This window comes from Panonychus citri, unplaced genomic scaffold (assembly GCF_014898815.1).
Source record: "Panonychus citri isolate SS breed McGregor unplaced genomic scaffold, ASM1489881v1 Contig00134, whole genome shotgun sequence".
In the NCBI taxonomy this organism is placed as follows: domain Eukaryota; kingdom Metazoa; phylum Arthropoda; class Arachnida; order Trombidiformes; family Tetranychidae; genus Panonychus; species Panonychus citri.
The window spans coordinates 3,119,798-3,135,223 of record NW_026515539.1 but is presented as its reverse complement, the minus strand read 5'-3'; the positions used below and the strand labels follow the sequence as shown (position 1 = coordinate 3,135,223).

The window sequence follows — 15,426 nt, the reverse complement described above, 5'->3', positions numbered from 1 at the left end:
CCAAAAAACGAAAACAACGCTTTCTACTCTCTCTCTCTTCTCATCTTCTCTTCTCTTCTTTCTCCCTTTTCTCTCTCGCACCAATGTCTTTCTCTCTTTCTCTTCCTCTCGCTTCCTCTTCATCTTCCTTTCTTTTCTCATCATCTGCCTCTTTTTATCTTCTCTCTCTCTCTCTCTTTCTGTCTTTTAAATCTCTTTAAATCTTCACCATCAAGAACGAAATTTGATCACATAGAGAACAGAATTTGTCTCATTCAGTTAATCATTCTAATCGAAAGTGACCTCTTCAAATGATCATCGAAAATCTTGTTGATAACAATTAACTAATTTACTAATTAACTAGTTACCTTTTCATCCCTTTTTGTTGTTGTTTACACTTGGAGACAATTGTAACTCTTTAAATTGTTAATCAATCGGCAATCGATTAACTAATTGTTACTTTTCATCAACAATTACGATACTTTTAGTTTGTGTTTATGTTCAAGTTGATACTTGACATAATTAGTTAATCATTTCAATTTGTTGTCCTTTTTTGTTCACTGACAATTTAAATGTTCACACAGATCCAATTGTAACAATCAATTCTAATTGTTGTTGATTAGAAAAACATTTACAATCTATGATTAAAGGGAAAAGAAAACAATTAACTTTGTAATAATTTGTTTCTTTTTATCTGATTAACTAATCATCTTATAAAGATGAAGCAATTAAACTATTTTCATCTTTAGCAATCAACTAATTGTTACAATTTAGTTTAGGTAAAGTTAATTGATTAACGTTTGTTGACTTTTAATTGCTGTTTCTCTCCTTAATCATTCCCATTGAGAGAAATGTTATTAATTGAATTGATGGAAAAATATAAAAAGAGAAATTAAATTTTGTTTAGATAATTGTAATTAATTAATGTTTCCCATTGATGGTTTAAAGAAAAAGGCAAATGATCAGTTAATTATGATAACAATCACAATGAATAACAATTTGTTGATTAAAGTACAACCAGAAACGATTACAACGTTAATTACAATGATCTGTGTTCGCAGCAATTAACTTTAAATGATCTGAGAAGTTTTAGTTTTGTGTAACAATTTAGGTTATCACTTTGGTTTGTTGTTAAATTAACATTAACTTAATTTAATTAGAATCACAATGTTCCCGAAAATTTAAAATCAAATTAAAAGAAAACTTTTTAATCAAGTTAATTGTTCTCATTGTAAATTATTATTTGTTAATTTCTCAAGGTAAATTAAATCTCATCAATAGTTTCCCAAATCATTTAAAATCTAATTAAAGGCTTTCTCTTGGCCTTGCAATGATTATCACCATGATTATTATCGCAATTGTAATTAACTAACTATTCACAATTAAGAAAACAAAAAGTGAAACAATTTATTCAATTTTTCACGAAAATTTTAGTCATCATACTTTTGAAACAATCAACAATTGATTGTTGTTAATTGTTTATCCATTAATTACCTTGTATCAATTAATTGTAATACTAATAATTATCTTCCAATTTAAAATGTAATTAGATTGATTGTAAACAGTTAATTGTGAACTACAATCAACTGTTGATACTACTGATCAATATTCACTGTTGATTGTCAGGCCTTAAAAATTTTCTTCCTCATTTTTGCTAATTTAACTGATACAATTAACCAATTGTACTTTTAACAGGAATACGCATTGATTAACGTAAAACCTGATTGATAAGGTCAGTTAATTATCAATTAATTTTTCTAATTCAATTTAAATCACTTAAGGCAATCAAATGAAATTACTCAATTGGAGTAACCCAAACACCAGAATCACTTGAAACACCACAAACGGGATAACCAAACTATTGAACCAAGGCCTTAGTTTGACCAACATTTTTTCTTGCCTTTGTTTCAATTGTTTCATGTGTCAACAATTAAAGATTAATTGTTGGTAATCAGTTAATTAGAAGATGGGAAAAGTAAAGTATATTTATTGTAGGTTTCCCATCCCTTTGTTACAAAGTAGTTCTAATGAACTAGACATGCTCAGGCAAGTCTTGTGGAGGTCATTTGACACCCAATCTCCTTTTATAACAAAAATTAAAATATTTCTTGGATGATTACATATCATTGATACAAGTTCAAGTAATTGATTGTGTAAAAAAGAGAGAGAGAGAGAGATAGTGATAGTTAGAGAGAGAAAGAGAAAGAGAGAGAGCTGGGGACAGAGTGAACATTAGAAGTTGATAGTTTCAAGTATCAAGAGGTGGTACAACATGATGAAGAGCCACAGTCTCTCAGATAACTACAACAGTTATTGGATTTATCTTTTGAATTAGAAAGGCTCATCTCTCTAACAGCCTCGGCGAAAACTTCATTTACATTACACTTATTCTTGGCTGATGTTTCCATGAAAGGGCAGCCCCATGCTTGAGCCAATGACATACCCTCAACGGTTGAAACCTCTCTCTGGTGAACCAGGTCAATCTTGTTACCAACCAAAAGAATGGGTATCTTTTCATATCCTCCTTTTACCCTGATTATTTGTTCCTTCATTGTTTTAACATCTTGAAAGGTTTGATGACTGGTTATTGAATAAACAACCACAAATCCTTGACCATTTTTGATATATAAATCTCGCATAGAGGCAAATTGTTCAGTTCCAGCGGTATCAAGTATCTCAAGTACACAAGGAGCTCCATCAACTTCAATCTCTTTTCGGTAAAAATCTTCAATTGTGGGATCATACTTTTCCATGAAAGTTCCGGAAACAAATTGCACAGTTAAAGCTGATTTACCGACACCACCGGAGCCCAAAACGACAACCTTGTACTCCCTCATGGCACCAAAAGAATAAAAAATTTACAAATATAGAGTCAGTGAAGTTCATTTATTAGAAAACATTAAATGCTTGTTGTTGATATTTGTTGACAATTACTGTTGTTACTTTTCAAAGAGAAACAGAAAACTCAAGTGATTCATTTTCTCTCTCATCAGCGCCATCTGTTGGCTCTATTAATCACTATTTCTTTTACAAACCAAAACAAACGTGAGAATTTTTTTATCCAATAAAAGCTAATTGATTCTTAATTGTTCCTTTTGGTTTAATTGTTTTCCTTGAAGATTTGGTACAAAATTGAGACGGTGAGTTGTACTAAATATTGTGTCTCTCTGTGTATGTATGTGTGTGTTTGGATTCCTGAATTTCTGCTGGAATTGTTTACATTTGATCATCTTGTTAATTTGTTTTCTTTTTCTAATTTATTGATATTAATATTAATCTGGTCATTGGTTAAATTATTAATATTCATTTAGAAATTTTAATTTATTTTGTGTTAACTTTGACCTTTCAACTGTTCCTTTAGGTGGAGTTTGTGATCTCTTTCAGCATTTGATGTTCTCAAGCTTTGATTGTTAATTGTCATTCGCTAAACTTTGCTAACTTTGTTTACTTTTCAATTTTAATTGTTTTCATTTTCATTTTCTATTTCTATTAATTATTAATAGTCAATGGTTGATAATTTCGATTCTCTAAATATGATGAACACTCCTGGAAATCATTCTATGAAAGGTGAGTACCTTTATTAATCCTCTTTCTACCTGTTGAAACTCTCTTTCTTCATTCTTGTATTCCGATATTGTAAACACATAGTCACATTTTCTTCATTATTTCAGTTTAAATGGAATATTATTGATAAAATGTTCTATCAGGAACTCTTAAAATTCAGGGAGTTTCTCATACCCTGTAAGCTTATTTACTCATAAAGATTAACTTGAATTTCAACAAAAGTTAAAGTAGTTGTTTGAATAAACAACTACAGTCGACGCGAAAATTGGACCTTAGCAATTATCCAGTTTCATTTAAATTTTTTTTTAAATTGTTTTCTATTCCTATCATTTGATTAGTGATTGATGTTTGTCTCGATTTGTATCAATTTATTTCGAGCTTTGACTTGGTCCAATCAGCTAACGTTTTATGGTTTAAAAGGAATCACAATTGGTAAGTATTATTATATTTATTTAAAGGAATATATTTTTCTGAGAATGTATAAAATTCAAGGTAAACTATAAATTAAATTAGTGAAAAAATTAACTGATTCAGTTTCTCTTAACATCCCCAGGTGACTGGCATCAAGTAGCTTAAGGTAAAACTTGTACTGTTTGGAAGGGAACCAATTAAGACAACCAAGAGCCGATTCTATGTTAACGAATCCATCTCCCTGAGAGTAATTTGTATATCTTTCGGTTTTATCATTATCGGTGAACATTTCAACCTGACGAAGTGTTTTATATCCAACAGCAGGAATACAGTAAATATCAACTTCCGGATGAAGAAAAGGATCCATAATGTCTTTGGTGTCTAAATACATTTGATAACCATTTGGATGATTAAGATGAGCAAAATATTCCTCCATATTGAAAGCGGTGTAATCGGCTGTCGGTGTTGTAAGGAAAACATCATCAGGTCCCCAGATACGTTTATTGGGCAATAAAAAGGCCAAAGAGGAATAGGTTCGTTCTACTTGGCGAAATTCGGGAATCAAATCAGCAGCGAAATCATCTTCGTACAAATAGTCGTACATGTGTTTAAAATTTCCACCCCAAGGCGAGGCTGCGAAAACCACCGCTCTTATGTAATGATTTTTCCAGTAAATGTTTTGCTTACGGAGAAAAAGGTAAGCAAAATTACCTCCCATCGAATGGCCAAAGAGAATTACCCGTTTTCCTCCATTTTTCTCGTAAATATCTTGTACCAAATATCGAAGAGACTCAAAGAATTCATCTTGTTCATCTGAAAAGTAAATCGAGTTAATTATATACGAAATTATTTGATTGGAGACACAATTAAACTTACGAGGAGATTTACGCCAATCATATGGAGCTCCGAAGATGTTGATTCCTCTGGAATATCCTAATTGCTCCAATGAGTTGATTATATTAACGTAATACTCAGCTGATTATTCAATGTCATGAATTGGGTGAAAAAGAAACAAAAAACTGATTAAAAGCAGAATTCAAATGATGAGACAAGTTAGTTAATCAACTACTTTTTGTTAATAACCTTTTCCAGGTCAAGTTGTCTGAGATTAGCTTGAAATTTACCTAATTGATATTGTTAAAATTAATCATTTTCTATTAATCAAATTGTTAACTTGAAAAGCTTTAAAATCAATCAAGAGATAATAACAATATGACAGATTCTCAATTAACTTGATTCATAACATGAAATTACATCTTTTCAACTACAATAACCAACTGAATCAACTATTATTAACATTAGGTTGTAATTACAACTAGATTTTAATCAACTAATTGTTCAACTCTTTTCTCTCCCTATCAATAGATATTCTGAAGCAACGATGAGGCCACAATTTAGAGAAGAATAGAAAATTCTTACTTGGTCGAACTTGAAAAGGAAAAGGAGAAATATATTCTATCGATGCTGTATCTCCCATCGGCGGAACCAGAATTTGTACTCCAGGAGGACTTTTGGTTGTTCGAGTCCACGGGTCATATTCCAGCGACAAATAATGTAACCAGCAGTACTTTTTAACGGGAGAAAAGGCCTGATAAGCATCTAACCATAGACTTCGAGAGGTGTACAAATTTTTCTGACAAAAAAACGGACTGGTTTTCGCTTTATGAAGTTGATATTTTAATTGTGTTCCCATGTAACCAGCAACTGTAACAATTTAGGAACAAAAAGAAGGAGAAAAATTAATCATCATCACTTATCAAGGGAAGACAATTAACCAACAATTAGATCACCATTTACCCTTTAGCTGATATCATATTGATTATCTTACTTAATCATAATTTTGTTTTTTTTATTCACATCCAAATTAATGATACATTTATCGTAATCATGGTCAACCTGTTAAATTGTTTCAAATGATTTTCGATCAATTTTTGAGGCCTGATCACTTTTTTCTGTCATATTTGGTATAATTTTTCAAGGGTCAATGGTTAGATTAATGTTGACCTTTAAAGGTTATTGTCATTTTTTTCTAGTTGATTTAATCAGATGAAAAAAAAGACATTTATCATTAATCAACCTTGATTGACCTAAAAATATGAAACATATTCTGGTGACCATGATCAGTAAATGATGATAATAGTGATTATCAATCATTATGTGATTGATTAGGTGATGAAATCTGATGATTTGTGTAAAAAAAATGCGGAAATCAATTTAATGATTTAAGATAAAAAATACATTTCATGGTCTTGATTGCGTTTAATCAAACTAAATTAGAGTGAAAGTGTTACAATTAGTAATATATTAGTAAAAAACAATCAGTGCCACTGATTGTCTTTAAGCGATCCAATAATTAACACCAATTAATTGTTTAATTGATCGAGATACAGACACTAACCTTTTAATGATAATCACTAACTAATTAATAACAATTAAGATATCTGGGCGACTCACAAACACAATTGAATTTACAATCAGATTAATTAACAATCAATAACTAATTTCCGATCAGCTGATTTGATATTCTTACAAATTGATTAACAATTAACTTGAATACTTACTAAATATGACTGGATGATGAAAATTTTCACTGAACACCGTTGATAATAAACTAATTACAATCCCAGCGATGACAATTATCCCAATGGCAATGAAACGTTTCAAAGTATAATAAATTGTCATGATTGATTTGAATCACTAATCAAACAAATAATTAAATAAACAGTTAATCTGAAGAAACGATTATCCCAATTGTTGTGTATAATATACACACAAGAATTAAAATTAACCACGATAACTTTTCAATAACTTTTGATGATTTAAACTTGAAGTTTCAACGATTGAACCTGATTAAAGTTTGATCACAATCAAATCAATTTGATGGTAAAAAAGATTGACTTGATTGTGGGAGTGATGATATTAGTCGGATGATAATGATGATCGGAAAGGTTTTCTCGATGATAATGATTAACATTAATCGATACCATTGAATTGAATGTGTGTCAAAGGGGAAACACAATCAAGAAAGCAATTTACTGATCACAAGGAACCAACCCAATTGATTAACGGGTAGATCTGAATGGATCGTCTTTATCACTCACCAAGAAAAAAGGTAAACATTGATTTGATTTTAATTTGATTGTTAACTTTTTTTTCATCTCTTCGAAACACTTTTACTTGATCATTTGGGTTTCATTAACTTTCAATTTAAATTGTTCGTCTTAATTGTCCATCAAATCGCACCGAATTTCTCGATTCAATTGCTCTCGTTTTCGTTTTCCATGTTAATTGTTGTTAACTTTTTTTTCTCTCTCTCTCTCTCTCTCTCTCTCTCTCCATGTAACTAAACGAAATTAGTGTCAAGTAGATTCTTGAGTATGGAAATCATTTAATTGCTGATTAATTGTAACTATTTATTTCTCGATGGAATTGAAACTCTGCGACAATTTAAAGTTCGATTAATTCGAACGCCATCTTTTGTTGCTTTACTGTTACTGTTTTTCTTTTTCTCTTTCAAACAAACTGTTGCTTTTTCTTTCTCTTCTTCTCCCTTTTCATTTTCTTCTTTCTCTTCTCTCTTTTTTCTGTTTCCTTTTTTTCTCTCTCTCTTTCTCTCTTTTTTTTATTCTTTTTTCTCTCTGTGTGTGCTTTCAGTGCGAGTTTAGATGTTCCTCTGTCATCTTGTCATCTTTTCTTCCTCCATCTTTTCTCATGTTTACATGTTAAGTGTTTAAATCAAATCAACACCAAAGTGACACAATTGTAAAGAGAAACAATTAAAAGGTGAAGGAGAAAAAGAGAGAAAGAGAAGAGAAAAAAAGAAAAGACAAAGTTATTGTTGTTTTCTATTCTATTTTAACAAAAGGAAAGCGATGTCTTTTTGTCTCACAAGCTCATCAACGGCCAATAATTATGAGGAAATTGGATTCATTGGTGAAGGAACTTATGGAACTGTTTTCAAAGCTCGTGATCTAGTTAACGAAGGACAATCAGTGGCAATTAAGAAAGTGAATGTTGCCCTTTATGAAGACGGTGTTCCACCAACTCTCATTAGAGAGATTTCACTTCTTAAACAATTAGAAATGTATGAACATCCAAATGTTGTCAGGTATGTGATATGAACCCAATTTTTTTCTCTCTTTCTCTTCCTCTGTGTTTCTCTTGTTACCTTTGTTTTGACAATTCGCCAAATTTGATGTCTCATTTATTTTCTATTCTCTTTTCTTTTTTTTCTAAATTCTATCATAATTTCTTTATTCTTCCAATTCTCGTTCCTCTTTTTTTCCTTTATCCTTTTAAACGCATGGATCAACAGGTTTCTCGTTACACTTTCCTCTCTTTTACCTTCCTTTTCTTAATATCTCTTACAATCTCCTCTCTTATTTTCCACTAGTTTTTGCTAATATGTTTCCCTTGGTTCCATTTTCCCAGAGATTCTATCATATTCTTGTAAACCCTTTTCTCTCTCTCTCTCTCTCACACTCACTCATTCTCTCTCTCTCCCTTTAACCTTTAAAAGAATTGCCACTTAACTGAAACCCAATCAACCCTTGAGAATGTGTATCTACAACAACACTCATCATCATCCCATAACCAGCCGATCATGATTAACCATAGATTATACCATCAAGTTGCAAAGTTTTGTTCTTTGTCTTATTCCCTCCTTGTCTCTCCCTTTTTCTTTCCTTCCTTTCTGCTCTTTGTTGTCTTTAACTCTCACTCATTCACTCAATACCCTCTATTTTAAATTACGGCAACTTTGTTGCATTGTTATTGCTGTTTGTTTGTTGATGATCACTTCAGGTGTGGCCCATCGGCCTAATTCCTGCGACGAATCAGTAAATATTGAGAGAGAGCGAGAGAGAGAGAAAAAAAATTCGTTATTCGAGCCACACACACTCATCTATTTAAACTATGGGCCAACAAAAATGGTCGGAATCTCTACTTGGAGGCCTAGGTCATTGTTAAGATTCCTTAACTTCCTTTGTCGGTGGTCAGTGCTGATGAGCCACACGACTCCATAAGATTCCAATGATCACAACAAACATCTGTAGTCGATTTTACATCAATTCTGAAAAAAGAGAACAAACAGAAAACATTGATTAATATCAATATTATTCATTCTTATCGTTCTTATTCTTTTTTTTTCTTTTATTCTTTTCTCTTTCAACAGGTTACTTGATATTTGCTATGCTAAACGTTTAGAGAAAGAGAAACAATTAATTTTGTATCTTGTTTTCGAATATATTGAACAAGATTTAGGAAAATACTTGAGCCATTGTCCATCTCCAGGCTTAGGACCAGATAGGATTAAGGTAACAATTTGTTTCTCTTTTTTTTTGTTATCCTTGTTTACATCATAATTGATTATTATTATTATTATTATTATTATTATTATTGTTGTTATATCATTTTGTTTATCTCGATCTTTTTTTGTTTGTTTCTTTATTTATCATTATCAATATTAGGATATAATGTATCAAATTTTGAACGGTGTTGATTTTTTACATTCCAATAGGATAGTGCATCGAGATTTGAAGCCACAGAATATATTGATCACTAATAGTGGAAGAGTAAAATTAGCCGATTTTGGATTAGCTCGTATTTATGAGGATTCACGAGCTTTGACCTCAGTAGTTGTTACCCTTTGGTATCGAGCACCCGAAGTGCTTTTAGGAGCAAGTTATGCGAGTTGGGTGGATATTTGGAGTTGTGGTTGTATTTTCGCTGAACTTCATCGACGAAAAGCATTTTTAAATGGACAATCGGAACCTGATCAATTGAGTAAAATATTTTCGGTTATTGGAAGTCCATCGGAATCTGAATGGCCTGAAGAAGCCTATTTTCCATGTAACTCTTATGCAGGATTCAAAGCGATTCCTCTGAACACTTTATTACCTGAGATGCCACCTGAAGCTTGTGAACTATTGAAGGTAAACATTGAACCTCTTTTTGTTTCGTTCATTTCTCTCTTTCTCTCTCTCTCTTTCTCTCTCTCTTTTAAATACTCGATTAAATTATTCATATTAATTGCTCTTTTTTTCTTTTTTAGGCCATGCTGAGGTTTAATCCTCGACTAAGGATAACAGCGAAAGAGGCCCTTAATCATGTGTATTTTGATGAATATGTGCTACATCCACCAATCTATGAATACGAAATTGAACAAAAAATCAAGGATAAATAATATTTGAATGACAAATTCGATGATTAGAGGAAAGCACATTGGATAATTTAATCGATCTATTTAATTTGTTGATGACTGTTGTTCTTTTCGTCACAATGTTTTCCATTTATTATCTTTATATCTACCTCTTTGTCCCCTGCTCCTTATCATGATCTTCTTCAACACAATCACATCTAAACACATGCACAAAAAAACTCATATTAACTAAATCACTAAATCACCAGAGTCCCAACATCAAATTACTGGGATAATTTTTTCTTCTCATTTTTATCAACAAGCTCAAAGCACATTCACATTCACAAATCTAAACACAAACACAAAAAGAAACACGAACACGAACACAAAGCGTACACATTGTAAACTATTTCTTATTTAAACTTAAGTGAATCATTTACTCATTGATACAAATTATGAAAATTCATTGGTAACGAACTCTAATGTTACCTGTGGATTATTTTTATCTTTTCTCTCTCTCTCTCTTTCTTTCTTTCTTTCTTTCTTTCTTTCCTTTCTTTCTCTATCTTCCTTTCTGATTATTCTCTTACCCCTTGACCCTTACTTGTCCTCACCTATTCTCATCTACAACTTTTACCTCCCAATTCCTATTTTTTTGTAAGCACAATAATTTAACTCATTCGGTGTTCGATTGACATCAACTGAGATCACAATCTAAATTACCTGTTAATCAAATATAAACTGTTACACTAAATACAATTTCGTCTCTTAATTATTAATATTTATCATTTCCGATTAATGAGAGAAAAGGAAAACACTCAGAAAAGAGAAAGAAAAAGAAACAATTTGTTGTCATTGGAATTAAATTAGTTGATTAATTGTCGACTCAACACTTATAATCAATTCTTATTGATTCCACTTCCTTACAAGTTCATTATCATTGAGCTTAATTGTTGAAAGAAAGAAACAAATAAAAGTTGAATGACATTAATATTGTTACAAAGTTTAATTATTACTATTAATTATAATTAATTATCATTCGTATGACAATAATCATGAATTTAAGGTCATTGACCTTTAGATAACAATAATTATAATAGTTACATTTAATAAGTAGATAATCAAATGATTGACAATAAGTTGATTGGATAAAAGTGAACACAGAGACACAATTAGTTAATATTTAATTTCTATTCTATTCTATTGATTAAATTGATAATTAGAGAAGTAAATTAATTGTTTAAAGAGAATCTAAATTGCATCATGTCCAAAATCTTCGAGATCAGATTCTAATTCTGATCCTTCTGAAGATGTTGGATCATAAGGTAGAACATTCGAATAATCAGTTCGACCATTTGGTGGTTCGTCTCGTCCAGTCGATTGCCAATCGTTGTCCGAATCTTCATTTTCGTTTATTCGGATCTCTTCTTTTCTTCTCTTTTCTTCTTCTTCTTTTAGTCTTTTAAGTGTCAGCAGCATTTTCGCTCTTTTACTAATCTTATTTGGATCGAATTGGACTGGATCAGGTTTGATGTTTTCTATAAGAAATTGTCTCATTCCGTCACTAACAGAATCGAGTAGATTCTGAGCACAAAGTCGCTCTCCTCTGGTCACTTCATCTTCAGAATCCTCACTATCGTCAATATCTGTCTTTCCATTTGGCATCCCTATGTGAATCTCCTTTTTATCTTCATCTTGATCGGTATAAACTCCATGTCCATTATCAACCAACCATTTCGATAATCTCATGAAATATGTTTGGTCATTTTCTTCGTGAGTTTCGTAATAAACACGAACTGAATAGCTCGTTTCTTTAGTTCCATCGATCTTTTCGAGAAGAATGTGTTTGAATAACTCGTCAGAAGTTCGAGTTAAATCATAAATAGTATTTGGGTCGACATTTCCTTCAACACCAACCAACGAACATTTGATTGCTTGGAATGGTAATCGCTTGATGAACTTTTCGTCGATTGTAAAACAAAATTTCTCAGGGATTTTATATGTTTCTCCCCAATCGAGGAAAAAGACCTCAACCAATTTCTCTTCAGGCAAATGTTGGATCACTTTAATTCTAGAAAATGATTTTGATCCTGAGTTCTCAACAATTCCAATACCAAGACAATTCTCGATAAATGCTTTCATCGGCGTTAATTGTAATTTAGATAAATCTTTTTCTAAATTTTCTAAGCATTTGAAATCGCTTTGTTTGACGACATAGAAAGTATTGAAATCGACAAAGTGACTCAAGTATGTGAGTTGAAATTGGTCGCTAAGAAAAGCTCGAGATGCTGATTGCCAAAGGCGATGGTTAGACCACTTCAAGTATAATGAATGGTGATTCGTGTTTACTTTTGGGAAATATTGGTCATTCTTAGCAGCGAGGCAACTATCAATAAGATCACATTCGGGACTCCAACTGACCACATTTCGTTTTAAATGTTTCAAATTTTGAATAATCTTCATATTGTCCAACCAGAAAATACTTTTTCTCTGCATTTTGACCCAACTTGTTGCGACTAAATTACGATGTTCACGGAGAAAATTAGTCAAAGATTCTGCTGGTTTGTGTGTCCATTCAATTTCATTGTCAATTGGTTTTATTCCCAAAATGAAGCTTCGAATAGCCAATGGTTGATAATCTCGTAAGTGTTTAGGTAAACAGATTAGCTGATTGGATAAAGCTTTCGAGTGGTAACCAAAGTCAATAAAGTTCACTTCCAATTGAAAGGGCGTTTGATCATCGATCGTCATATTTGTCTCTTTATTGGTCAATTGTCCAAGATTTTCAATCACTTTAACTCGATGAACAATCCCCATGACAATCAATCCATAGATTTTACCAATAATAGGAACAGAATCTTCGATTGGTGAATCTTGATCTTTTAAAGCTTGAAGTTGATCTTTAATTACATTGTATTGGTAATTATATTTGATCCATTCTCCTTGTTGACTTTTACTATCTCGATACTCAATTAGTCGGAGATAAAATTGATTGGCGTTAATTATGTGAGTGATTTCAAATCTAATTTGACCATCGACAGGAAGAAATTTGTTGACTGGATCAGATAATTTGAATTGATGTCGATTGAGACAAAATGTTGATTTAAATGGACAATAAGAATAAGCCAAAAAGTAATCACATAATGGCCTTTGAGAGACGTTTTTAAGTTTGTCCAATTGAAGGGGAATCGGTGAGACTCGACGAAGAGATTGGCATAAAAAGTGAGCGTGATTCCCGTTGATTGACGATAAAAGAAAATGGGTGTTGATTGATTCATCCTTTTGCCTAATCAACATGGACATTAACATGAATCGACTTCTAAATATATCGGTATGATCTGGCATGGAAAAGTGAACCAAAGTATCGATGTGATTCAATTGTGGGAACTCTTTGATTTTATCATCAGTGATGATCGTTATTGCTCTTGGATGTGATTTGCTCATTTCTATCAGTTTCGGTATCTCATAATTGAATTTACTTGAATCAATAATCACCGGAACTACGTCCAAATCCACCATCGTTTTAAAGACTTGTTTACTTTCCTCATCACTGGAACAAACAATTGCAATTCTATTGAGTTTACCTCGACATAAGAGTGAATGAATCAGATCAGCACAAGATTTGATTCTCTCTGATTCTTGAGGAATAAATTTAACATGATAATTAAGATCATGAGCAATTGCAGCCTCGAAAAGATCACCGAAAATTTGAATAGAATTTTTCATATATTGAGTAGCGAAATTTTTCACTTCTTTAGTCCAACAATCAGCGAGAATTAACATTGGTGCAGTCAAAAGGCTATTTAAATCATCGGCAATGTTTAGACTAAGAAAAGATGATAAGAGATCGATTAGTTGATTAGATTGGATTCGATATTTAAAGCTATTGATTACTCACCGTTTCTTGTAAGATTTAAGATAAGCCAAGACAATGGATTGTACCAATTCGGGTTGGATGGTGAATGATTTATCGGCATCATCGAACACAAGAAGTGAACAGATATCAAATCGAACACACTGAACAATAGAAATTATTAGAAAATGATAATTATTCTATAAATAATAGACAACAATTAAGAATATGAAAAAGATCAAGAGACTTACACCATTGTCTATGAATCTCTGTAGAGGTCCTGGAGTAGAAATTAAAAGATCACAACCATTAAGAATATTTGTCGACACTGACTTTTCATTGTCTTTGGTCAATAGAATGATTCGATTACTATTTCTAGAGTTGAGAATGGAATAGATTTGTTCCCTGATCTCGTAGACTTTGTTGAGTCCTGAACAAACAACAACCACTTTCGGTCCTTCGTCTCCGTAGATCAATTGATTGGGATCATTGTCTTTAAATTGGGAATCACTTAGAGCGGGGATGAGGTAAGACAGAGTTTTACCCGATTTTGGGGCTGAGATACAAGTCGCCGATCGACCTCGAAATAGAATTGGCCATAAATGGGATTGAACGGGAGTCGGAATATCCAATTTGAGCTGCTGGATTTTATGTAAATACGATGATTCATAACCAGCAATTTGATTAATTCCATCAACAGGTTGGGGAATAGATTCCCCAAAAGCGATACATTGTTTTTTTAAAAGACCGAAATCGGGTAACTGACTAATTCTAATAGAAGTAAACTCATGTTGAAGAGTCGGTTTGAAATGATTATTCTCCATGAAGATGGATGAAATTAATTAAAAATAGAAAGTATAAAATATAAACAAACAATTAAAACAAGAAAAACATTTAACATTCACTCATCGAAAACAAAAAATTGACTAAATGGTTTAAACTTTAAACTTTTAATTAAATGAAAGACAATCGCTGCTGCTGCTGCCATCTACTTCGAGCCAATGTCTCGATCTTAATCAATTCTAATTTGCTTTTTCTAGCAATTTAAAACCTGCTTAGTTTGGTTACTAAAAGTGATTAAAATAAAATGTTTTGTCGATCGGCAATATGATCGAGAAATATACCGAATCATTACAATGTAATAAAGTTTATACGAAACAAATTCTGGTTTAATAACAATTTAAATTCATTTTTATTATTAATAATACGAATTTGTTCTGATCAGTTTTTTCATTTTTTACTCACTTATGTTGGTCTTTCATAGATTGATCCATGAAAGTTTGACCCTGAGCAGGACTTGAGAAAGGCGAATGTCGCTTACGATAAACAGAAATTTCTTTTGTTGAACAGTAGGAAAGACTGAGAACGATGAAAATCATGAAAACTTGTAAGAAATTGAGATAATTCATGATGATGATGATGGAATTTATCAGATAAGTAACTCAGAACTATTATTATCTGTTCGTCGGTTTATCACAAC

General features: G+C 31.8%; 4 protein-coding genes and 2 long non-coding RNA genes across 6 annotated transcripts; 3 read left to right on the top strand and 3 right to left on the bottom strand.

Annotated features, from left to right (window-relative positions):
• Window positions 1-1,938: 1,938 nt before the first annotated feature.
• Window positions 1,939-2,922, bottom strand: LOC128391132 (ras-related protein Rap-2a-like). Its single transcript, XM_053350980.1, has one exon. It carries the CDS (start codon window positions 2,814-2,816, stop codon window positions 2,235-2,237), a length of 582 nt encoding a protein of 193 aa, XP_053206955.1. The 5' UTR covers window positions 2,817-2,922; the 3' UTR covers window positions 1,939-2,234.
• A 258-nt stretch (window positions 2,923-3,180) lies between these two features.
• On the top strand, window positions 3,181-4,416 carry LOC128391136 (uncharacterized). The gene is made up of 5 exons (XR_008325747.1): window positions 3,181-3,388; window positions 3,483-3,546; window positions 3,882-3,975; window positions 4,097-4,201; window positions 4,276-4,416. It is a non-coding gene; the product is annotated as an uncharacterized LOC128391136 (long non-coding RNA).
• On the bottom strand, window positions 3,977-6,851 carry LOC128391128 (phospholipase A2 group XV-like). The gene is made up of 4 exons (XM_053350976.1): window positions 6,516-6,851; window positions 5,374-5,658; window positions 4,831-4,929; window positions 3,977-4,767 (listed from the first exon to the last, which is right to left on the bottom strand). Exons 1-4 carry the CDS (start codon window positions 6,634-6,636, stop codon window positions 4,031-4,033), a joined length of 1,242 nt encoding a protein of 413 aa, XP_053206951.1. The 5' UTR covers window positions 6,637-6,851; the 3' UTR covers window positions 3,977-4,030.
• On the top strand, window positions 4,510-5,459 carry LOC128391135 (uncharacterized). The gene is made up of 3 exons (XR_008325746.1): window positions 4,510-4,651; window positions 4,742-5,006; window positions 5,320-5,459. It is a non-coding gene; the product is annotated as an uncharacterized LOC128391135 (long non-coding RNA).
• Window positions 6,852-7,582: 731 nt separating the features above from the next.
• On the top strand, window positions 7,583-10,852 carry LOC128391131 (cyclin-dependent kinase 4-like). The gene is made up of 4 exons (XM_053350979.1): window positions 7,583-8,062; window positions 9,128-9,269; window positions 9,423-9,887; window positions 10,007-10,852. The coding sequence occupies exons 1-4, from the start codon at window positions 7,827-7,829 to the stop codon at window positions 10,136-10,138; spliced, it is 975 nt and encodes a 324-aa protein (XP_053206954.1). The 5' UTR covers window positions 7,583-7,826; the 3' UTR covers window positions 10,139-10,852.
• Window positions 10,853-11,070: 218 nt separating this feature from the next.
• Window positions 11,071-14,872, bottom strand: LOC128391124 (putative ATP-dependent RNA helicase TDRD12). The gene is made up of 3 exons (XM_053350971.1): window positions 14,198-14,872; window positions 13,992-14,110; window positions 11,071-13,919 (listed from the first exon to the last, which is right to left on the bottom strand). The coding sequence occupies exons 1-3, from the start codon at window positions 14,768-14,770 to the stop codon at window positions 11,345-11,347; spliced, it is 3,267 nt and encodes a 1,088-aa protein (XP_053206946.1). The 5' UTR covers window positions 14,771-14,872; the 3' UTR covers window positions 11,071-11,344.
• Between the last annotated feature and the right edge of the window lie 554 nt (window positions 14,873-15,426).

Coding starts and splice junctions, on each gene's coding strand:
- LOC128391132 (XM_053350980.1), bottom strand. CDS start 2,816: ATGAGGGAGTACAAGGTTGTCGTTTTGGGCTCCGGTGGTGTCGGTAAA.
- LOC128391128 (XM_053350976.1), bottom strand. CDS start 6,636: ATGACAATTTATTATACTTTGAAACGTTTCATTGCCATTGGGATAATT. Junction 5,659..6,515: donor TCATCATCCAGTCATATTTA/GTAAGTATTCAA, acceptor AAATTGTTACAG/TTGCTGGTTACATGGGAACA. Junction 4,930..5,373: donor TCCTTTTCAAGTTCGACCAA/GTAAGAATTTTC, acceptor TTGAATAATCAG/CTGAGTATTACGTTAATATA.
- LOC128391131 (XM_053350979.1), top strand. CDS start 7,827: ATGTCTTTTTGTCTCACAAGCTCATCAACGGCCAATAATTATGAGGAA. Junction 9,270..9,422: donor TAGGACCAGATAGGATTAAG/GTAACAATTTGT, acceptor TATCAATATTAG/GATATAATGTATCAAATTTT. Junction 9,888..10,006: donor AAGCTTGTGAACTATTGAAG/GTAAACATTGAA, acceptor TTTCTTTTTTAG/GCCATGCTGAGGTTTAATCC.
- LOC128391124 (XM_053350971.1), bottom strand. CDS start 14,770: ATGGAGAATAATCATTTCAAACCGACTCTTCAACATGAGTTTACTTCT. Junction 14,111..14,197: donor AGAGATTCATAGACAATGGT/GTAAGTCTCTTG, acceptor TCTATTGTTCAG/TGTGTTCGATTTGATATCTG. Junction 13,920..13,991: donor CTTAAATCTTACAAGAAACG/GTGAGTAATCAA, acceptor ATCTTTTCTTAG/TCTAAACATTGCCGATGATT.